The 22,447-nt window shown below is 43.2% G+C and overlaps 5 protein-coding genes across 5 annotated transcripts; 4 read left to right on the top strand and 1 right to left on the bottom strand.

The window, feature by feature from the left end:
- Positions 1-756: 756 nt before the first annotated feature.
- J3458_009542 (uncharacterized protein) lies at positions 757-4,862 on the top strand. The gene has a single exon (XM_066119847.1). The coding sequence runs from the start codon at positions 803-805 to the stop codon at positions 2,603-2,605; it is 1,803 nt and encodes a 600-aa protein (XP_065975644.1). The 5' UTR covers positions 757-802; the 3' UTR covers positions 2,606-4,862.
- On the bottom strand, positions 2,777-4,862 carry J3458_009541 (uncharacterized protein). The gene has a single exon (XM_007817523.2). The coding sequence runs from the start codon at positions 4,430-4,432 to the stop codon at positions 2,867-2,869; it is 1,566 nt and encodes a 521-aa protein (XP_007815714.2). The 5' UTR covers positions 4,433-4,862; the 3' UTR covers positions 2,777-2,866.
- A 4,876-nt stretch (positions 4,863-9,738) lies between these two features.
- Positions 9,739-9,971, top strand: J3458_009540 (uncharacterized protein; the record flags this gene model as incomplete). Its single annotated transcript, XM_066119846.1, has 2 exons — positions 9,739-9,856; positions 9,877-9,971. 2 exons carry the CDS (start codon positions 9,739-9,741, stop codon positions 9,969-9,971), a joined length of 213 nt encoding a protein of 70 aa, XP_065975643.1.
- A 21-nt stretch (positions 9,972-9,992) lies between these two features.
- On the top strand, positions 9,993-11,001 carry J3458_009539 (uncharacterized protein). The gene has a single exon (XM_007817525.2). The coding sequence runs from the start codon at positions 10,178-10,180 to the stop codon at positions 10,616-10,618; it is 441 nt and encodes a 146-aa protein (XP_007815716.1). The 5' UTR covers positions 9,993-10,177; the 3' UTR covers positions 10,619-11,001.
- Positions 11,002-19,377: 8,376 nt separating this feature from the next.
- J3458_009538 (uncharacterized protein) lies at positions 19,378-21,742 on the top strand. The gene is made up of 4 exons (XM_007809592.2): positions 19,378-20,520; positions 20,591-20,790; positions 20,853-21,430; positions 21,500-21,742. The coding sequence occupies exons 1-4, from the start codon at positions 19,423-19,425 to the stop codon at positions 21,670-21,672; spliced, it is 2,049 nt and encodes a 682-aa protein (XP_007807783.2). The 5' UTR covers positions 19,378-19,422; the 3' UTR covers positions 21,673-21,742.
- Positions 21,743-22,447: the final 705 nt, after the last annotated feature.

The following is a 22,447-nucleotide window of genomic DNA, read 5'->3' as shown; positions in this document are numbered from 1 at the left end:
CGGGCTACTTGCCACGAGCTAGTCCCATTCCTTCGGGTCTGCTATGCAAGCTTGGTCTGGATTGTGATTGGCATGGCAGCTCCTTGTTGGATCAACAGGTCTATCAGTGTTGCGGCGTAAAAGCTGATGCTTTGTGGTTATTCAGCGTTCTCAATTGAAGCTCTTAAGAAGCACAACAATTTGCTCTTCGCGGCCTTTTCTGGAGGGCACAGACTACCAGAGCGTTGTTCACCACCAGGCAGACTTCCACTTTTCAGTGGCAACAGTAGCGTCCTAATCTTCTAATGTAAAAAGCTGGTCGAGACTCCGTCACAACCAAACGACTGGTATTGAAGACTCCCATATAGCCACGTGTGCGGCAGCAGATTAGTTCTTAAGTCATCTCATACGAGCCTCACATCCGACAAGCCGAGCAATGGGACTGCATTAGGTTTGATATGCTCTCTCACGGTGACCCGGTGTCGGCAGAGCAATGCTGAACTGAAGATTGTTGGACGTTGGGGCAGGCGACAAGAGTTACGACAGCGTTGGGGCGAGTACACACTTTGCCTCGGTGCAAAGTAAGGCAGCAAACGAACCTCTCAAAATTGCTTGCAGGCTTTGCTGTCGGGTTTGTGCGTCATAAACCTGCTTGAGACTGACGTGCGATGCACAATGTGTGATGCTGCGCTGCGAATCGGCACTCTACGCGTGCGTGGGACCTGAGAGGCGAGACGCGCCAACCACGACGCGTCCATTTGAGAGCACCATTCAACAGCATCAATGTATCAACCCAGCTGACGAAGCCGCAAAGATCCAAACCATGGCTGGAAAACGCTCAATGACAATGAGGCCGTCATCTAGAAACGTATCGCTTGGTCAGCCAAGAAAACCTAATGGGCCATCTTCAGCTCGTCTCGGGACGTCACGGCACAGCGACGACAGCTTTGGTTCTGATGACGACAGCCAGCCATCGGACAATGAATTGAGAAGCGCCAAGAGGCGCAAATTCTCGAATCCTCGATCAAAAAAGGGAAATGGCACCTGCATTTCCATATTCCAAAATTGCGGTACTGTTTCACCAGAGCCATGTTGCCCTGCGTCGGGGCGCCAGCACTCGCTCTCATACCACAAACCGCTATTCCTCTGTGATAGCCAGGGCTTCGAACATCGGCAGGCCTTGTTGACATGGTTCGACTCCGTCAGCACGACTCGCGCCATGCCTTGGCGTAAACCTTGGATCAATCCTTCCACGCAACCCAATGCATCACAGCTCAGAACATCGCTCGAGCGCCGAGCATACGAGGTGTGGATTAGTGAGATCATGCTGCAGCAAACCAGGGTTGCTGTGGTTATCGACTATTGGAACCGTTGGATGGACAAATGGCCTACAATCCAGGACCTTGCCGCCGCTGACCCAGAGGACGTATTGGCTGCCTGGCGAGGGCTGGGATATTACAGTCGAGCGACGCGAATTCACGAAGCTTCAAAGTTGGTAGTGGAGGACCCGACAATGCAAGGCTTGCTGCCATCAGATACTCACGAACTAGAGGCCAAAGTTCCTGGGGTCGGTAGATACACAGCCGGTGCCATATCTGCAATTGTTTTTGGCCGAGCTACCCCCATGGTCGATGGAAACGTCTTACGCGTGTTAAGTCGTCAGCTAGGCATATACGGCAACATCAAAACGGACAAAAAAGTCATCGATTTCATCTGGGCAGCAGCTGATGCCCTCGTTCAGGCTGTGGCTCTCGACCGCCCCTGTAATGAAGACGAGTCAAAGGTATCCGACAGGCCCGGTCGATGGGGACAAGCACTCATGGAACTAGGCAGCACGGTGTGCACTCCGAAGCCGAACTGCTCGCAGTGTCCCGTCACTGGCTCATGTCGTGTATATAATGAAGCGAAGGATATTGAGCAGAAGAAAGCAAACGTCATTCATGACATTGAAGATCTCTGTACACTCTGCGAACCACTCGAAGAGGAGGCCGACAACGGCTCAGAGCCAACAGCCTTGCAGGAATCAAAACCTAACTCCAAAAAAACAGATAAGAGCAAAGGGCCCAAGCAGATGACCCTAGCGGCGTTTTCGTTCACAGGAGCAAAGCCCGCCAAACAAAGCGACCCCAAAAAGCAAGACGCCAGCAAGAACGATGCCCAACAGGAGGCCATTTCCAACTACGCACGCAAATTCCCCCTCAAAACAGCCAAAAAGCCTGTCCGCGAAGAAGAAACCATCGTTTGTGCGATCCGCCGCCCAGACGGTTCGTATCTCATCCACCGTCGACCAGACAAGGGCCTGCTAGCAGGACTATGGGAGTTTCCAAGCAAGACGCTCTCCAGCAAGGACGATTACGGCACGGTGAAGCACCGCACGACATTGGCTAAAGCGCACATGAAGACGTTACTGGGCAGTGAATCTCCTAAGCATATGGGAGAATTGGGGAGTGTGCCGTGGTTGTTCTCGCATCTGAAGCTGACTATGCATGTGCACTTGTTCCGACTTGGAGAGAATGGTACGGAGTGTGGAATAGGAGATCGGGCGAGGTGGAGTGATAATGTGGAAGGGGAGTCTATGGGCACGGGGATGCGTAAATGCTGGTCGTTGGTGAAAGATGCGGAGTGAACGGAACTATTCACTGGCTGCAATATATTGCGCTGAAGCAAGGTATACGGCCAACAGGTAAGCATCACATAACAAATACTGGAGTTTGGTCTGCTTTTTTTACGTCTTTGCTGTCGTCGCTTTTGCTGAATCACAGACATGATTTTGTAACATATGATACGAGTACCAAGCTATATTTGCATCTATTTACACTGCCGTCTTTTATCACCAGAACGGCATCCGAGTCGTGGTTTATGTACATGTGAGCCGCCGCAGGACACATCAAGACAGATCCTGGACAACAAGTTTACCTCTCCGGGGGGCTCCCTGCTGACTGGCCGGCCGATCAGGATTGAACCCAACCAGGCAATTGACCGTCTCGGCCCCCTCGCCAGCGTCGTTAATCTCGGTGCCCACGGGATCTCTCCACAACCCCCGCAACTTTATATACCCATCCAGCGCATTATTCATGGTGTTGCCCATCTCGAGAGCCTTGGCAGCCCTCGAATGCGAATAATACGTCATCAAGCGCCTTGCCGAGTCCCTCTCACCACTCGCGATGAGCGTCTCTGCGCTTCTCTCGACCCACTCGAGGTCCCTGGCGGATTCGCTCTCAAAGGCAGTCATTGCATCCGTCACAATGGGGAAGAATAACGTCGGCGCACTACACATGTAGTACAGGACACGCTTGAATATGCGCCCCGCAAACTGAGAGGCCTCTTGGAGCTGGAAATCGGGCGCGAGGAAGCTGCTCGACGCGCCGGTCGTGAGGTAGCGGTGCTGGCCGAACTCGGGGGGGACAGACTGGCCCCCGAGCCACCAGGGGATGAAGGGCGATGCGACGGAGCCCGTGGGCGCGATCCAGAGCCTCAGCATGTCCGGGTCGACGCCCTCGCGCAGAGAGACGACTTGTCCGTAGCCGGCTTCGTCGTCTGCGATGCGGTGATCGCGCACCCTCGCCATGAGGTCCGCCTCGGACACGGGCGCCATTGCCAGCGTGGCGTTTTCCAGGGCCGCCTGCGACATGTACTTGAAGCCCCCGTCGCGCTCTGTGTACCCGGGGCCCTGGGGGCCGTACACCTTGAAGATGTTGAAGGGCTCGCCCGAGTGCGGACTCCACCACCCCTGCTCGACGGCAAAGCTGACGATGTTGTCCGAGCCCATGAAGTCGGTGCCGCTGGCGAAGTCTACCGGAAAGTCGCCAATGTAGCCGGGGTACAGGGCGCGAACCTGCGAGGCGCCCAGTCTCTCTGCCGCCCAGAGCCCCTTGCCGCCGGCGAGTTCCCAAACCACCCACCCCTCGTCCTTGTCGGCAATGAGGTGCGTGTTTCCGCCGTAGGTGGCCTCGCCGTGGTCCCTGATGAGGTCTCGAATCAGTTCGACCCCGGCCCGGGCAGTGCTCGCGCGCTCCATGACCAGTCTCGCCATGTCGCTGTACTGCACGCCGCGCTGCGGAGTGGGCGTCATGCGAATCAACTCGTCGCGGCTGGGAGCCCACACGTCCCTGACCGCGACTCCCTTCTCATTCAGGCCGCCGTTGGTCAGGGGCGCCGGGAAGCCCATGTAGTCGGAATACTCCATGCTGAGGTACCGGAAGGTGTGGTTCACCTGGGGGATGCGAATCAGCTCCCCCGGGATGTTTGCCCTGCCAGTGACGCCAACCGCGACGGTTTCATTCGAGGCGTGGTCCGCCGCCGGGAACAGCTGCAGCCAGTGGCTCGATACCTCCTCGCCCGTGCCCCCGACGAGAACGCTCCCGTCCCGCGTGAGGTTCTTGCCAACGTAGAAGGCGTAGCTGGCCAGGGTCTGCGGAACAAGCGGCGCGAGGGCCGCGAGATGAGGCTTCATGATGCCGAACTCGCACCAAGTTGGCGTATGTGCTGAGAATCCGTGGTGGTTGTGTGTCCCATCTAGGGGGTGGCTTAATGCATAACGTGGTGGCGTATGGTTTTCCCCTTTTTTCGAGTTTGGAGAGCCTGCTTATATTAGGTTTTCTGTTCGGAACCGAGTACATTCTGTAGACTGCGCTTGCACTGCCGGCGCGAATCGAGACAGATGATCTGATCACCAGACTGCTCGAGCTTATGCCCAGCTGACTCGACGTCGTAGTTGATCCGAGCTGGCCATCTCTCTTACTATTTTTGGTCTAGAACGGTGGGTCTACAATGGACCCTGAATCATTGTCAAAAGGTTACGTGTACCTATTACGGGAAGGCCAATAAAAAGTGAAATGTGAATTAAACATGTGGTCAGTTACCTATGGGTAGATGAAAACAGGCAAAGTTATAGATAAACTACAGTCCTTGGTTATAAATAACACTATTGTTAAGACGTGAAACGGTAAAACACAGCTGCTCAGTGGTACGGGTCTTGGCAATCGTTCAGGGGTGATGTAGGGCCCCACGTGCAGCCACTTTGCGGGGCCTGTGGCACTGTGTTTGCACACTGTTACAGTCGTCGTTGCATGCACGTGATGTACTACCTACCATCCGCAGGTTATAATCGAGGTATGATTAAGCGTTATGCCAGTTGGTTGAATAAGAATGATGTAGTTGAATAGTATTACAGAGTCATATGCCCCGTATTGATTCACTGCATGCTTCCGATATTAACCTAATATACATATCTGCTTCGCACTCCTATTACTCTAGTATATTAAACAACGACGCACCTCTAGAATTTTAGCACTGCAAGCAAATAGTACACGACATATTTTGACAAGTGCAAAATATAGAAATGGTTGGTATTATGAGTAACTTCACCATGGAGTTGATTTAAGCTTTCGTTACGACCCGAGCATAGATGGCATCAAGTGGTGAATTAGTACTCGATAGAATCTCCAGCTAGCTACTTGAGCCCCTTTCAATACAGTGGCAGGACTGTGTGTCGTATAGAGATTTTCCTCTCTATTGTCGCATCTAACCTTGCATGCGTCGCCGTCGTCATCACGTGCTAGTCCTGCTCCGACTGGGTGGTAACTCGCGCCTGTGGCGTGAAGCTTTTCGGTGATGCCGAATAATGGCAGACTTTTTTCCGGGACAATTCAATAACTCGCCGTCTTCTAAGAGAGATGAAAGCCCTAATCTCACTCGTCTCAATTCTTTGCATCTCTACAAGGGACATGTCGTCACTCCAAGTCCATGCATGGCATGTTAACCGCGGCTCCTGTGGCAGCGGCTCAGTGGAGGGCTTGGAGTGATACCTCAATTCATCTATCAACAGTCTTTGGTTATTTAAAGTCCTTGGCTTCCCTTCAAGGCCTAAAAGACCAAAGACCTCCGTGCAAAAAGTCGGCGAGCCTCGTGTAACATGTGTGTGACAGTCCCAGGTTAGCCGTGGTGTCCATGCTCAGATTTGCTGTCGCAATAAGATGTAGGGCGCTGTCAAAAATTGGTATATGCGGTTCAAAAAGCCAGAAATGTTGGAATTCATCTCAAGGGTATAATATCCTGAGCGTTTGAAACTGCGTAATATGGGAACAAACTTGGCCTTTTTTGTGGTGTTGTCAGCGGCCGAGAGAGTGTGTGTGGGTGACTGAGCGAGATGGAAATGTGTAAGTACCACCGCTTCGAATTACCAGCGCATTCGTGTGTTGACAATGCACAAGGGTCAAGGTTCAAGGTTTCATCAATCTCTATTGACCGTTTTTTCGATTCTGACTTGTCCGGCAGACAGGAGCATGTGGCTTAAAATAGAAGAAAACATGTCAAACAAGTTTATTCACGCCCTTTGTGATGTTGACGTTGAAGACTTGGAGGCAACGTCTATGAAAGACTGGAAGCGACAACCCGATGGAGCACATTTTTGACCGTGCTTCCGCTTTACCTGCAACTTGAACTGTAATATCGGCGACTCCCAGTATCCTCCCTTTCGTCCTACATTTATTGAATGGGTTCGCATTTTGGTAGACGTTATTGGCCCCGGCATATTGAGCATGAAATACACTGCTTCGTTGTGGGAAGCTGGCAAAGAATATCGCACGAGCCAAGCCGCAGCGTCAGTAGCCTCGATGTCGAGCATCAATTACGCTGCTCTGTTCCCCGGTGTGAAAATATCATACGAGTCAACACGCACTCCTGGTGAGCAGCCTGGAGTACGCGGCTTTCACTTCATCTTATTACAGACTTGAGAGGATCGTGAGACACTCGCACGTGCCCTGGGCCCCGGGCTGCGTCGGTCCAAGACGCAGAATTCAAGCAATGTCTCTATGCCAGGGGTATCATGCGCTATGTGCAGAATCACCAAGGGCCACGTTGATTAAAGAGTATTAGAAGAGCTTGTCGACAAGGGGGAGGGAAGAATCGAAAGACTCTAAACTACAGCTTTTGCATGATATTTGTAAGACGGTCATCAAATGTAGAAGCCACACGATTCCCCTGTTGAGAAGTTCGGTCGTGATTATATACACTAGAGGTAAAACCGTTTGCAACGATCATCTTCGTAGATGGCTAAAAAGGATCGCAGAAAGATGATGTGCTGTCATGGTCAAGTTACCCATCACGGTAGGTCGGTGATACGGCCACGTCACGCCTGATTAGGAAATAACTACCGTGAACCCCTTTCCTGCCGGCTTTCCCTCAACACAGGCGTGGTCAGTGGTGGGAGGCCCCTGCCGGACGAGCAAAGGAGGCTCAGCTCCTGCCTTATCGGGCAAGACAATTGGAGCTCCAGGGGTTAGGCGAAATCTTTCGAGGAATTGAATCCATTATAACTATTTTTCTGTCTACTCCAGCGCCAATCTGAATTGCCTCAATCTAATAACATCACTAATCATAGTGGTATGGGCGTATTAGTTCTATGGCGTCCTAGCGCATGGCATCCGAACTAGCTCAATAAACATGGATAATGTACGGAGTACCAAAACACATTTGCCTAGGACCTCGGGCTTGTACCGAACTGGCGTTGACTGCAGGTGCCAAGAATGGATTAACTCTCGCATGGAAGTATTTGCGGTAGGAGAGACTAAGCGACATCTCTTTTATGGTTCTATTTCTCAGGGTGTTGTTCTTTGGCAAGGAACGAACTTGATTATTTACGCGGCGAAATGGGAGTGGTCGCTAGCCCGAAAGTTAAAGAGGATTGGATCTGAGCGTCGGCATATTGACGTGAGTGACGCTGTGGAGATCTTGGCTCAGATGGTACAGGAGAGTGGCGGCCCTCTCTCTTATGAACTTGTGAAGTCTTGGAATACGATCGTTTACACCCCTTCAGATGATGCAGCGATCAAACAAGTCGCCGAGGCTTTTGTTGCTCGGTTTGGGTATGCTGGTATCTCTACTCCTTGGAAACTAATTAGCTAGGAAGACATTACAAAAACTAGTCCTATGCTAAGCCTTCAGCGGAAATGCTTTCCGATTGGGACATATAGCATTACACACGCGTCCATCACACACAGAATAAATAGCCCGTCGATGCCAGAATATTTCTCTTCAGAAATATTGGATCAGAACTATTCTCATCATGGGGCCGCAAGTCCAGCTTCTCTGCTAAAGGACGCACTTTGCTTGCCCATTGAGGTGCTGTTTCGAGCGGAACCTTCATTGGATCCTGGCCCTCGATCTGGGTGCCATCACGTTGCAATCCAAGCTCCAGCCTCCAATTGAAAGCAGAGACGAGGGCTTCGGCGAAGCTAGCCAGTAATGCGTACCTCGTAGGGTCCGGGTCCATAGGATCAGGGATACGAGATAGCTGCCAACGTGCCTCAGCATGATAGAAGTAGTAGTCGCATTCGTAGCTCATCATGATAATGTTCTTAGAGCAGAGGTCCACGTAGAGTCGATATAGGGAGCGGAGAGGCGTGTCTCGTACTCGAAATAGAGGTATATAATAGAGTTGGAGAATGTCCGGCTGTCGAGATGAAGACATTTGATCTCCGGTGTTCTGGAGCTCCGTCAGAGAGAGCTGCACAGGCACTTGGAAGTGCCACGGAGATGGCCAAAGAAGACGAAACAGAAGTTTTCGGCGGCAAGAGCATCTTCGAAGCCGATTGAAAGATGCCCGCAGTTTCCGCGGACTTGGACCCGGAAACATGGTGACTTTTGAAGGCGTTGTATATCTTACAGGTCTTCGAGAGGCCGCTGTGTTGCGTTCTGGCGAGGAAATTGGTGGACGTACGTGAACCACCCACATCTGTGGCTTGACCGCTATACATTTCATCCCACAGGAAGTACTAGTAAGTAATAGTAGGCATTATATCGCATGGAAACCTGCGTTAGATCATGACAAAAGTAGCATTCAAGCGAAACACCACGCCGGACTCTGACTGCTCGTTTCCAATTCTTCTAGGTTTCTACTAGTCCAGTTCTTCTGTTACTAGAACTTGGGAAACTCAATTCAGGGCGGATATAGCTAGTGTTTCGCACTGTGTCGAGCCACAACTCAACCGAGATGGCACTTACCCGATAACGCATCTTCAGACAAAGGCTGCTCCCCTCGATATCCTACAGCCAGAGATTAGGCCAATGCAGATCAAACGGACAAAAGTCGGGGACCGTAAGGCAGAGGCTTGTTGAAGATGGTTGACGGCGCATATCATGACCGTTGATTGTGGTGAAAAGTCACAAACATTCGTATTTCTGTTAGTCATGTATTGTTTCCTCCATCTCCCCACTTTGCAACCACAAACTAATGACAAAGCCGTGTGCTCCGAAGATTGAATCAAACCTGGAAGTAGAACCTACAACGACGAGGTTCTTCTTCATCGTCAACCCAAGTAGCCGTGTCCTGACAACCCGGTATATGCGGCTAGTGTATGAGTTGATCTACGCCAGCCCATAGAGCCGCGGCCAACCCCGACACAAAGCCGAGCCACGGCCACACCGGCGTTTGCTTCGGTTTCTTCAGCCTGGGCGGCGCCATGTCGACGAAGGTTCATGGCGGGTTGCAATGTGCATGCTTGTATCCGCGGCAGACCTATATCCTACTTGTCAAGACGGCAAGACCATGAAACATGATCCGTAAATTGGGACGTAGTTTCGATCCAATGCCCCAGGAGAAGCAACGTCAGTTTTGACGCCGGACAAGCAGGATAGGGCATCCAAATTATGCGTATTTTCTCACAGGCAAGCTCATTTTGGTTGCTGGCGGGGGAATCGACCAAATGCGCCAGTACAACTCAAAACAGCCAAGCTGATTCTCGGCAAGACTCTTCGAACATGATGAAGGTAGTTGTTTACTTTCCCGTCGGTATTCGACCCATGTACCGAGTATCGTCCGGTATGGCTCAGATAGAGCGGTCCAGTGAGGTCACAGAGCCCCTCGTCGATGAAGATGGTGGGTTAGGCTTGAAACAGGCTTTGTGCTCAAGACTCTGGACAATGCTCTTGTTTGCGAGTGGGGCGGCAAAACCCCTTGGCTTTTCCCCCCTTTGCCCAACCTGGGTAACTGAAAACCTCGCAAGTCTCTTTTGATCGGTCACGGTTGCACAAACAGTGCAAACAAACCACCGAGCTCTTCTCTCGGCCAATTTTGAGCCGCTCACTCTGCGGACACCACCTGCCTAGATTTAAATCCCTGTGTGGCACAAACAGGGCCTTGACGCTTGTTGCCACCTCCACAGATTTCATTGCCGTCGAAAGTCCCCCATCCCGCACAATGAGTGGCTTGGACCACCCCGACATCGCTGCCGCATATGATGCCGTTCGCAGTGACAAAGATGAAGTCAACTGGATGCTCATCTCATATGCGGCAGCAACTGGGAACAAACTGTCACTGAGTAGGACAGGCACGGGAGGCATTGCCGAACTGGCCGCTTCTCTGGACGATGCCCAGGTCCAGTATGGTTATGCACGTGTTGAGTACGCCAACGACGCCGAGAGCACCCGTGTCAAGTTTGTCCTGATTGTCTGGATTGGCGAAAACACCAAAGTGATGCGCAAGGCACGGGTCAGCGTCGAGAGCGGCGACGTGAAGCGCATTCTGTCCCATCACAGCATCGCCATTACCGCCAGTGACCGCTCTGAGCTGGAGGAGAAGGATGTGGTAGCGAGACTGCGCAAGGCTGGCGGTGCCGACTACAACGGAGGCCGAGGCTGAGTACAGTAGACGGCGCACAACCTTGGCAAGAGCGCTACATCAATTCAGCATACCGAGTCAAAAGCGCGCATGACGTACAGCCGTCAATCAATGCCCAACAAGGCGAGGTAAAATTGGCCGGCATGGGGAGGCATGTTGGCTTTCGTGTTTGCGTGGTTTCCCTTGGCAGAGCGAGTCAGTTCAAAGTTGACGGGCTGGGAAATGCCTGTAGGCGACGACCACTGTCGGTCAAATCAGCAATACAGACAACAGAAGCATGGTTTAAATTGAAATTTCCACAAACTGAGCTCGTCTTGTTGCCCAGTTACTTTTAGTTGGTCTGGCCAGGTTGAGGTTGTTTCCCATCTCCATACATACTCGGCAGCTACTACTCGTCATCCAGGCATGCGGGAAGAAATGCTACCCAAGATCTTCAGGGTCTCAAGCCAGTTGCCAGCCAAGTTACGAAGTATTAGCGAGCAACATTGTCTCGGGCTGTCTCCCTCAGCAGGTTGCCCAAGATTACCATGCAAGCTGCACACCAATCAGTTTGGCCAACAAACAAACGTTGTATTGCCAACAGGGCCAAATTCCAGAAGTTTTGAGCATCCCTGTTCAACGTGGCACTCTAATCGGAGCGATGCAAGCCACAAGAGGGTGGCACCTGTCAGGGTTCGTGTACGGAGTAGCTTGCATGTGATTGTTCGAATTTTGGGCTCCGCCCGCATGCGACCTTGGTGAGACTATAATAGTTAGCATGCCTTGACAAAGACTTCCTCCGCCTAGCCGCCTCCAAGTATCTGTTTAGCACAGATTTTCATCGCTAGAGACGGAAACGAGTACCAGTTTCCTCAGTCGCCCCATAATCCACCTCTTCCCGGCCTTCCAAGAAGCAAGGTCCAACTGAAGAGCGATTTTTCAAACTCTGCGGCCCAGGTTCAAGCGTTGCGTCCATTGAACGTGCCGGTCGGTGAGCTTGCCTCGGCTCTGTCCGCGATTTAACAATCGCTACGGAGTTACTCTGAACTCCGAAAAATACGGCCCTAGGCGCTTTTATACTCCCTCGTCTTGGGGCATGGCGCTCGGTGCTGAGGTTTCATTATTCCTCCAGACTCTTTGCATGAGCGACATTGTCAAGTTTCAACGTCTCAGTGACACGACAGGACTGGCCGGCCCTTGACCTCTTCCCGCACATGTCCTCATGTCCTTCCTCCCTGGCTTGTCTCGGAGCTCGTCACCGGTTTTCACGATAGACGAATGGGAGGGGCTGCATCGGAAAATCCTCAAGACCCAGAGTGACGTCGTTGCGGTTTCCCTGCCAAGTAATGCTCACCGAATGAGCCCACAGTTAAATCTTTAAACCGTCCAGAGATGTTCGATTTCCACAACTAATTACAGTCACTTCAGCTAGATTGGTAGGTAGGGTGTATATTAGGGCTCGTACCGCCTATAATATGTACTAGTGTAACTTATACTTTATATCTAATATAATAGGATAATATATATAATTATAATAGGTTATAAGCTTAATAGCTTTAAAGCCTTTATTATTACTTTAAACTTCTTTTAAGTTTATAAAAAGCTCTTTTAATAGGTATCTTAAAGATTAAACCTTTTTCTTTAAATATAATTTACTTTCTTTTATATTAAATATATTTATTATATAATAAATACTACTCTATTAAATCTATTATTATTTATTATAAGTAAGGGTAAGTTTAAGGTAAGGTAATTATAAATCTTAAATTAAAATATATTAAATTTATTATTATTAATATTATTATTATTATTATAAAGACTTAATATAACTTTAAGAATTTAAATTAATAGGTAAGTAGCTTATTATTTATTTTAAATAAAAAGTATAATAAACCTATTAATATTTTAATAATTAATATTAACTTTAAACTTAAGTAAGTTATACGTAAAAAGAGTATTAATATAAGTAATTATTAATACTAATAAATACCTTTTAATATAATTAAGAGAAGTAATATTTTAAACGTAAGTAATTCTCGCTTAATAATACCTTTTAAGTAAAAGTTAAGAGTAAATTAATATATTTAAGCCTTTAAAGATATTCTCTTAATAAGTATTAATTTTAAATTAAAATTTTTACCTATAACTTATACGTGAGATTAATAAAATACCTTTATTAATAAATATTTTATCTTTAAAAGTAAGCTTTAAGTAATATATTAAGGTATTCTCTCTTTTAATTTAAAAGAGATTAAAAGTAAAACTTATACCCTATAAGTATATATAATTACCTAAAATATTTAATATCTTTTAAACACTTAAATAAATTAAAAACTGAATTATATTAAATAATTTAATAACCTTTAAGCCTTTAAGTTATTATTAGCTTTTATTCCCTTAAAATATTAATATATATTAAAATTATTAAGTTAATACTTTAATAATATATTACGTATAATAGCTCTTTAATAATATAATAATATTATACTTCTTAAACTAATATTAAATAAAAAACCTAAAGTTAATATTAATAACTTTAATATATAAAGCTTAATAATTAAAGCTATTAATAATAATAATAATTACTTAATTATACCTAAACTTAAGAACTTTATTAATAAAGTTAAGTGAAATAAAGTATTAAAGAATATTATTATAATTAAATTTATTATACTTATTCTTTAAAAACTCTTATAACTTACTTCTTTAATAGAGCTTTATTTAAATAAAATCTAAAATAAGTATATATAATAACTTATATTCTAGGAATAATATAATTATAATTTACTTATAGGTATTTATAAGTTATACTTTACTTATATAATAAAAAAGATTAAAGCTAAAATAAACGCATATAAAGCTTACTTAATACTATAAAAACTTAATTAATAACGTAAAGTTAATATTCTTAATAAAGTTATTATTAAACTTATTATTAATATCCTATAAAAATATAATAACGTATAGGAATTTACTTAAGTATTTAAGAAAAGGTTATATAAGCTTAAACGTATATAATTAAATTAAATAATACTTAAGAAGCTTTATTAGTTATAATTTCTTATTAACTTAAAGAATACCTTTAATATTTTTTATTTATAAGTCTATTAATAATATTAAGTAGCTAATATTAATAATAATACGAATATTACCTTAAACTTACTAATAAATCTCACTTAAAATAAGTATTAACACTTAAAAATAAAAAGAAGTTTATTAATTAAAGTAATAAAGGTCTTATTAATCCCTTTACCTATTATACTAATAATAATACTAATAGTAAGTATAAGAGAGATATAATAGGGTTAAATTAGCTCTTATAAAAGTAAATAAAGGCCTTAAAGCTTAATAATTATTAAGAGCTCTTTTAAAAGGTTTATAATATATATAAATAGCTAAATACCTTAAGTAATTATAATAATAATAAGTGTATAATTTAAAATAAATAACGCGTTAATAAAAATACTATAAATAAACGCTTAATAGTATATAACGTAAATACTAATATACCTTAAGATATAAAAGTATTTTTAACGTAATTATAAGATTTAAGTAACTTCTTTATAATAATAATTAATAAGAATAAGGTTATTAATATAATAATTAAAGGTTATAAAGTAAATATAAGAAGCTTTAATTAAATATTTAATAATACTATAAAGTATTATATTTATTATAATTAATATATATTTAATAATTATAAGATATTTAATAAATTAATCCCTATAAATAAAGTAAGTAATAATACTTAAGTACTTAATAATAGTATAATTCTCTTAGTAATTTAAAGGGTTAATAATACTAAGCTTATTAAGCTTTAATAAGTATTATATATTTTAATGTTACTAGTAAATCTATTAGCCTTAAAAGCGTTTATTAAAAAGCTACGCTTTAAGTATATATAAAACTATTATAAAAAGCATGTAATATATAATAAGAAATATCTTATGATTTAAGGTATAATATATAAATAATTTAATTACTTAAATTACTTATACACGTAAACTATAAAGTATTAAAATACCCTTAAAGTTATTAATAATTTAATAGCCTTTTTTATAGATAATATCTTATAGTTTATCTCTTTATAAATATTATACCTTAAAATAAGCTACCTTAATTACGTAAATTATATTAAGTTAATAATAGATTTAAGTATTTAAGTAATAAATAAGAGTATAAAGCCTTATAAAGCTTATATTATAAGAAAAGGTAAGGTTAAAAACGCTTAAAGCGTAACTTATAAGGCACTTAATTAAAGCTAAAGATAAATAGCTAACCTTAAGAAACCTATTAGCCTATTAACTCTAATAAGAAAAGCCTATTACCTATTAATAATTAATAACCTTATTAAAAAGCTATAAGTTTACCTATTATAAAAGAAGTTATAAGCTATTATATATATTTAAGTAAATATAATAATAATAGAAGTATAAACGTATAAAATAATTTAATAATATAAGTTAAATAATAATAATAAATTTAGGAATATAATTCTTTTAAACTTCTTTAAGTATAAGGGAATTATATTTAAGTAAATCTTATTATATTAATTAAATTAAAACCCTATAAAGTAAGCTTATTAAATAATATAAAATTAAGTTAAAGTTATATTTTATAATAATAAATTATTTAAAAAGCTTTAAGAGAAGATACTATAAGCGGTTATTTATACCTAAAAAAAATTACTATATAATATAATAAGTAATATAATACCTTATAAAGCTTAAACTAATATTAAATTATATATATTATATCTTTAATAGCTAGGTTATAAAGTATATAAGCTAATATTAAAGGTTAAGTTCTTAAAGAAGCTTAATAATTAAATATATTTATACTTTCTTATAAAATATAAAGCTAATAATATTTATTAATTATAAAATCTAATTATTAAATTAATTAAATAAGCTAAGAAGATTACCTTTAATGAGTAAACGTAAATTAACTTAAAGGTTAAATTTAAACTCTTTTAATAAAGTATAAACTTACTTATATTACCTTATATAAAAGAGATTCTTTTAATTAAATAGCTATAATAATACTCTTTAATTAATTCTAAGGTAAAGTTAATTATAAAAGCTCTTATTAATTAATTTAAGAAGAGAACTTAAAAGAGAAATTAATTTAATTATTAAGTGTAAGAAGTTTAAGAGAGAATTTAGTTAATTATTTATATTAATAAACCAATTAATAAGCCTTTAAAAAACCTAATAATATATTATATAATTAACCTATTAATATAAAAATAAAAAGTATTAAGTTAAACGCTTTACTTAAAAACTCTTTTATAAGAGTTTACCTTTATAAATAAACTTTAAGAACTTCTCTTAATATTAAAGAATATTATACCCCTTTTAATAGTATATCTTATAACGTTAAATAAAGTAATAAAGAATAAAAAGCCTAAGACTTATATAAAGGCTTTATAATTAATTAATTAATTAAAATAAAAGATAGCTATTATAAATAAAGTTAACGCCTTAAAAGAAAATAAAACCTATAATAAGATAAATAAAATAAATAATATACACGTATTAATTAATAAGTAAATATTTAAAGCTAAGCTAGGTTTAACTAATAAGATTAAACGCTATAAGGCCTAATATATAATTTAAGGCTTTAAATAAAATTATAATATTAATTATAATAAAACCTTTACCTTAATAATCTAATAAAAGACCTATTACCTATTATTTACTTTAATTATACTCTTAAATTAAGAGATTAAATAAATAAACGTAAAGATAACCTTTTTATATAATTACGTAAATAAAATAATTTACGTTAAACTTTTAAATAATTTTAAGAAATCTAATAAGATTTAATAGCTAAAAAAAGTATTATATAATTTAAAATAAGCCTTTAAAGTATAATTTAAAATACTCTTTATTAAATTAATCTCTTATAAGTTTAAATAGTTTAAATATAATAAGGCTATATTTATTAAGAATAATATTCTTTAACTTAAATAAGAAAGCTATTATAAAAGTAAAGGGTAAGTTATTAAATAGGTTTAAGATAATTAATTTAAGTATAATAACGTTCTTTTTAGGTATAATTATAATAAGAGATTATAAGAAGAGAACTCTTTTACTATTATAATAATTATACTTAAAAAGGTTACTTAAGTAATTAAAAATAAATAATATAAAGCTTTAATATACACTTATAAACGTCTTTAAAGTATTAAAACCTTATAAAAAGAGTAAGAAATATAATAAGAATAATAAGTAATTATTTTAATATATTCTTAGAATATTAATATTTATAATAATTAACACTTATATTAATTTAACCTATTTAATAATAAAGCTTAATAGGTTTATAATAAATCTATTAATAAAATACCTATTTATAATAAAGTAAGTGTTACGTTATATTAAATATACACTTAATTTATTATTATAATTTAATAATAATAATAATTAATAGATTATAAGCTACTTTAACGTTAAATAAGTATAAGATAAAAGTAACTTAAAATCTATAAACTATTATATCTTTTTATTAATTAATATTATTATTAATTAAAAGAGTAAGAAATAAAGTATAATAGCTATATTAAGCATTAAATTTTAGTATATTAAGCTCTTTAATATAAAACTAAAAGCTATATATTTAAAAGGTTTAATAAAAGAGATATATAAAGAATAAATACTATTATAATTATTTATTAATAATAATAGCGCTATAATAATCTTTAATAACATTAAATTTTATAAATAAATTAAGTATATTTAAATTTAATATTATAAGATATAAGAGCTTATATAAGAAGATATAATAAAGGTTAACTCTTAAAGAGAAAAACCTAATAAATTTAAGGATAAAGGTATTATTATAATTAAAGTTAAAGAAGTAAGTTAAGTTTATTAGCTTAAGATAAAAGAAAGAAAAGAAGAAGAAGATTATTACTTAAAAGAATAATACTAGTAAAAAACGTTACATTAATAATTATTAATTATTACTCTTTTTCCTATAAGGTTTTAATAAGGGTAATAAAATATATATATTAAATCTTAATAAATAAGCCTTTATAATTACATTAAGAAGAGGTGTTTAATTTCCATAACTAATTACAATTACTTTAGCTGGATTAATAGGTAGGGTATACATTAGAGCTCGTACCGCCCATAATATGTACCGGTGTAACTTATACTTTACATCCCACATAACGGGACAATACATACAGTTGCAACAAGAGACCCGTTCTGCTGAGTCTCAGCAAGGCTCTCGTTGGCCATGACCCCAAACTCTGGCTTCCAGACTCCATTGTTGAACTCCTCCCAGTTGCATGCCTCTCCACAGCCCATCTCTTGCGGTGGAGAAGTTCATGGCTGTGAGTGGATTCATCTTTAATTCTCGCGTGCGCTGTCTGGCTAGGTATGTAGATCCAAGTGGGCATTTCATGTTTCTAGCAAGGGGCGTCGAATGACAAGGCTCACAGGACAAAAGACAGGAAGCAACGCCATCTTGAACCGAGCCACGCTTAGTAGTTGCGTTGGGTGATGTCCTGCGTAATATTTAACCTTGCACCTCCAGTGGGTGTTACGTACGCGGTACCAGATGTAGCCAACCGCTTGGCGAATGTCATGTTTTCAAAACGTTCTGTTCTCACCGCCATGTCCTTCAAATCATTTGGGGCCTTGACAATCAACTCAGCTGCCAGGAAGAGGCGGGAGCTTAAAATGTAGGCGGGCTCAAAGTACAAAGCCACGAATTGTGTTTGGAAAAGACGTGCTGGCGAGCGAGCCGAAAGAATGTTTCGACGAGGATACAGGCATTTCGCCCAAAATTCGGTATTATGCTTCGCTGCAGCAAGTTCAGTTACGACATCTTAGCCGGTCAGGAGTCCAGAGGCGCTACTCCGTACCGTTGGCTGTATTCCGTGTCGATAGCTCCATAAATGCCAACGCCTCCTGCACGCCCCATGGGTTTAAAACAGTTGTCCAGTCCTGACAGTCAACCAGTCCACTTCCCACAATTTATTACATCTCCACCCAGGGCGCTGAGATTGCTAAAGTGTTGGCTGACGAGCCGTTGACACGAGTAATAAGAAAGACGCCAATGTCAAATGGCCAGAGCACGGGTCCCTCCAGCAAGGGGATTATAGCAATTGCATCGCCTGTCAGTGGCTGTCAGCGTCCACGGCCACATAGCGGTCCACAGCCGTTGCTGATCACTGGCGGGATGGGATATAACTACTACCTAGGCACCTAGGTAGGTAGCCCATGTGAGAGCACAATACTTCGGAGGAACATGCCTTGTTGGACAGAGCACCCGTGGCCTGGCCTCGAGGTAGAGGGAGGGCCAGTGGAAGAGGATATGCAAGACGACGGTTCAAGGCAAGAAAACCTGCCAACTGCGAAGCAAGACTTGGATCGGCATCGCGGAACGGCAAGACGTGAAAAGTGCGAGTGGTTGGTTGGTGGTGGTGTGGCTCTTGTGCCGTCCCGGTGCCAGAATGTCCTCAAAACTGATGGTCGGGCGCTCCTTCCTCGTCTCCTGGCAGGGCGCCCAGATGTCTGCAACCCCGCGGTCCCCCATCGCGCCTTCCGTCAGCCATCAAGAGTCCGATTATACAGATGGCTTGGGACTGGCCTGGGACTCGAACTGCTCGACAGAGTCTCGAAGGCTTCGTCAACCACTTCCACCACCCTCGGGAGCACGCGACCTCGTCCAGCCGGTTGTACAACATTATCTCACAGCCGCACTGCGCCGCTATTCCTGCGCCGGATTGGACCATTTGGAGCAGTTCTGGCCGTCTGGCGCGCGGGGCTAGCCGCATTAATCCAACCCTCGCCCACGCCGACTGGGGCTTCCATCGACCGTCGCCACCAAGAATGAAGATTGCGGCCCTTGGCCTCATTTTTCGTTTCTCAGTCGGCCATGCAATCGATCTAACGTCCCATCCGCGGGCCCTGCAAACCCTGCAAACCCTCCCCCAGCCAAGCCGGACCATTGAAACCTGGCTGAGATGCTGGGCGGCTTCAATATTTGGCTTTGGTGGTGTTTCTCTCCACCATGTTTATATCGACGAATCGCCGCCCTGGCCCTCCTACTCCTCCATCTTATTAAGCCTTGAGTCCTTTTTTTTTTTTTTTTTTTTTTTTTTTGGGAGAGCGTTCGCCTTGGGTCCTTTGGACGCAATAGCTTCATTCCCTTCCCTTTCTTGTTGTACTTTGGCGTCTGGTCTCCTCCCTGCCCATCTCCCGCTTGCACCTGGTGTCGCATCGGCCCATCGCATCGTCAAACTCGCCATTCTTGACCCCGTTGACAGCCATCAACCAACCGATTGCCGCGCCAAAACTGCTCTCGCCATGACGCTCACCAAGCGGGACTCGCACAGCGGTCCGTCCGTCGTCGACAACAAGGCCGACCACCATCTACGCCTCTCACAAGAAAATGACTCTGCCGACCAGATCCTCGAGAGCCTCGGCTACAAGCCCGAGTTGTCGCGAAGCCGATCGACTTTCCAGGTTGCCTTCATGTCCTTTGTGCTGGCTTCAATTCCCTACGGTCTCGCAACCACCCTTGTATACCCCATAACCGGCGGCGGTCCCGTCGACATCATCTGGGGATGGGTTGCTGTCTCGGCCATCATTGTCTGCGTCGCCGCGTCTTTGGGTGAAATCACAAGTGTCTACCCTACCGCCGGAGGTGTCTACTACCAGGCCTTTATGCTTGCCCCCGCCAAATGGCGTAGGATTGCTAGCTGGATCTGCGGCTGGGCATACCTGGTCGGCAACATCACCATCACCTTGGCCGTCAACTTTGGTACCACGTTGTTCTTCGTCTCGTGCGTCAACGTCTTTGCCCAAGACGACGACCACCCTGTTCTGGAGGGCAAGCCTTACCAAGTTTTCCTCATCTTCCTCGGCATCACTCTCCTGTGTAATGCCGTCTCTGCGCTTGGCAACAAGTGGCTTCCTTGGATTGATGTACGTAAAACGTCAAAGCATGAATCCCAATCATTGTACCCGTACCGTGCTAATATGCCATTGCTACCAGACTGCCGCCATCTTCTGGACCTTTGCCGGTGTCATTGCTATCATGGTCTGCGTGCTTGCCATTGCCAAGAATGGTCGCCATGATGCCAAATGGGTCTTCACCCACTTCGAGAACAACTCAGGTTGGCCCGATGGGTGGTCATACATGGTTGGTCTGTTGCATGCAGGATATGCGACCTCTTCCACTGGAATGATCATCTCGTGAGAACTGCCTTCTCCTACAGCCCTTTGCCGCTCTTCTTTTACTGACCTGTTTTATGCAGCATGTGTGAAGAAGTCCAGCACCCTGCGACTCAGGTTCCCAAGGCCATGGTTGCCACTATTGGCATCAACACTGTCGCCGGCTTGCTCTTCCTCATCCCGCTCGTCTTCGTCCTCCCCGACCTCTCCATGCTCGCCAGCCTTGCCTCTGGTCAACCCGTGCCGCCCATTATCAAGTCCGCCATTGGAAACTCTGGCGGTGCTTTTGGGCTCTTGTTCCCACTCATGGTGCTTGCCATTATTTGCGGCATTGGCTGCACGACTGCCTCTTCCCGCTGCGCCTGGGCGTTTGCCCGTGATGGTGCTGTTCCCGGGTCCAAGATTTGGATGAAGGTCAACCACTCTCTCGATGTCCCCGTCAACGCCATGATGCTTTGCATGGGTGTTGAGATTGTGCTTGGTCTGATCTACTTTGGGTCCTCGGCCGCCTTCAATGCCTTCTCTGGTGTCGGCGTCATTTCCCTCACTGCCTCATACGCCTGTCCAATTGTCATTAGCCTGCTGAGTGGTCGCAAGGACGTCAGGGCTGCCAAGTTCTCGCTCGGCAGATTCGGATACGTTGCCAACATTATTGCTGTTTGTAAGTCGACATTCACCTTGACCTGTTTCGGCCCCCAGGGAATGTCCATGCTAACTCTGTAACGTGTAGCCTGGTCCGCCCTGGCTCTTCCGCTCTTCTGCATGCCTTCAGCCATCCCCGTCCAAGCCACCACTGTCAACTACGCTCCTGCTGTATTCGTCGCCGCCGTTGCCATCTCAGGTCTCTGGTACTGGGTCTGGGGTCACAAGAACTACGCCGGTCCCCCTGTACATGGCGAGTAGAAAATCTCGCCTTTAGGGGTTGGTAGTTTTTTCCAGAATAGAAATACAGCTGGATTTTTAAGGAATACCCTCGTACAACTCCGTATACGATCCTCATTCGAGTGAGCACAATGTAGAGTGATGTGATGTAACACTAACAATGGTTTTACTCAGCGGTCCTGTCCGTATAGTTTTCGACTCTTAGTCCTGTGTCGTCAGGCCCTTGGGGGGGTTTCACCGTGATGTGACCTCGACCACGGTAGCCTTTGGCGTCAGCCTTTTGCGCCAAAGCTATCTCCTAGATTCAAGGGGGATATGTCCGATTTCTGAAACGGGAAAATGGTAACTACTCTCAGTTTTGACCAGGTAGAATACTTCCTCTTGGAGCGTCAAGAGATGCCGCAGAAGCAGACACTTTTCTCCTACAGCAGCCGTGGAAACAGCTTACCCTTCTCCTAGTCCCCAGCACAACCGGCGCAAGAGGGCATCCCATCAACTTCAGCAACCAGCCCAGGCTAGTCTGGGTCGAAGACGAGTCTACAATTGTACTCCCCAGTAACGGTGATGCCAACTCGGCCATCAACGACCGCCGATACTCGGGACATATAGCCGAGGTGGTTGTATTCGTCTGGCAACTTCGAACGAGGATCTAGTGGAGTGCGGATCAGCTCACCAGCTACCTATTCTATTTGAACACGGTCCGCGTGCGTCAGTCGCGGGAAAAGCGGAAGCATTTGGGGACAGGATTGGATGTAGGTTCCCGGAAAGGTGCTTCTACCTCGAGCCATTTGTAAAA

Source organism: Metarhizium acridum (assembly GCF_019434415.1).
Source record: "Metarhizium acridum strain ARSEF 324 chromosome Unknown scaffold_141, whole genome shotgun sequence".
Taxonomy (NCBI): domain Eukaryota; kingdom Fungi; phylum Ascomycota; class Sordariomycetes; order Hypocreales; family Clavicipitaceae; genus Metarhizium; species Metarhizium acridum.
The sequence above is the reverse complement of the archived record's forward strand: the minus strand, read 5'-3'. Positions and strand labels throughout refer to the sequence as shown.

Excerpts from the sequence above, each read along its gene's own strand:
- J3458_009538 (XM_007809592.2), top strand. The coding sequence starts at position 19,423 with ATGAAGATTGCGGCCCTTGGCCTCATTTTTCGTTTCTCAGTCGGCCAT. Across the intron at positions 20,521-20,590 it reads AGTGGCTTCCTTGGATTGAT|ACTGCCGCCATCTTCTGGAC; the intron begins GTACGTAAAACG and ends CATTGCTACCAG. Across the intron at positions 21,431-21,499 it reads TGCCAACATTATTGCTGTTT|CCTGGTCCGCCCTGGCTCTT; the intron begins GTAAGTCGACAT and ends TGTAACGTGTAG.
- J3458_009542 (XM_066119847.1), top strand. The coding sequence starts at position 803 with ATGGCTGGAAAACGCTCAATGACAATGAGGCCGTCATCTAGAAACGTA.
- J3458_009539 (XM_007817525.2), top strand. The coding sequence starts at position 10,178 with ATGAGTGGCTTGGACCACCCCGACATCGCTGCCGCATATGATGCCGTT.
- J3458_009541 (XM_007817523.2), bottom strand. The coding sequence starts at position 4,432 with ATGAAGCCTCATCTCGCGGCCCTCGCGCCGCTTGTTCCGCAGACCCTG.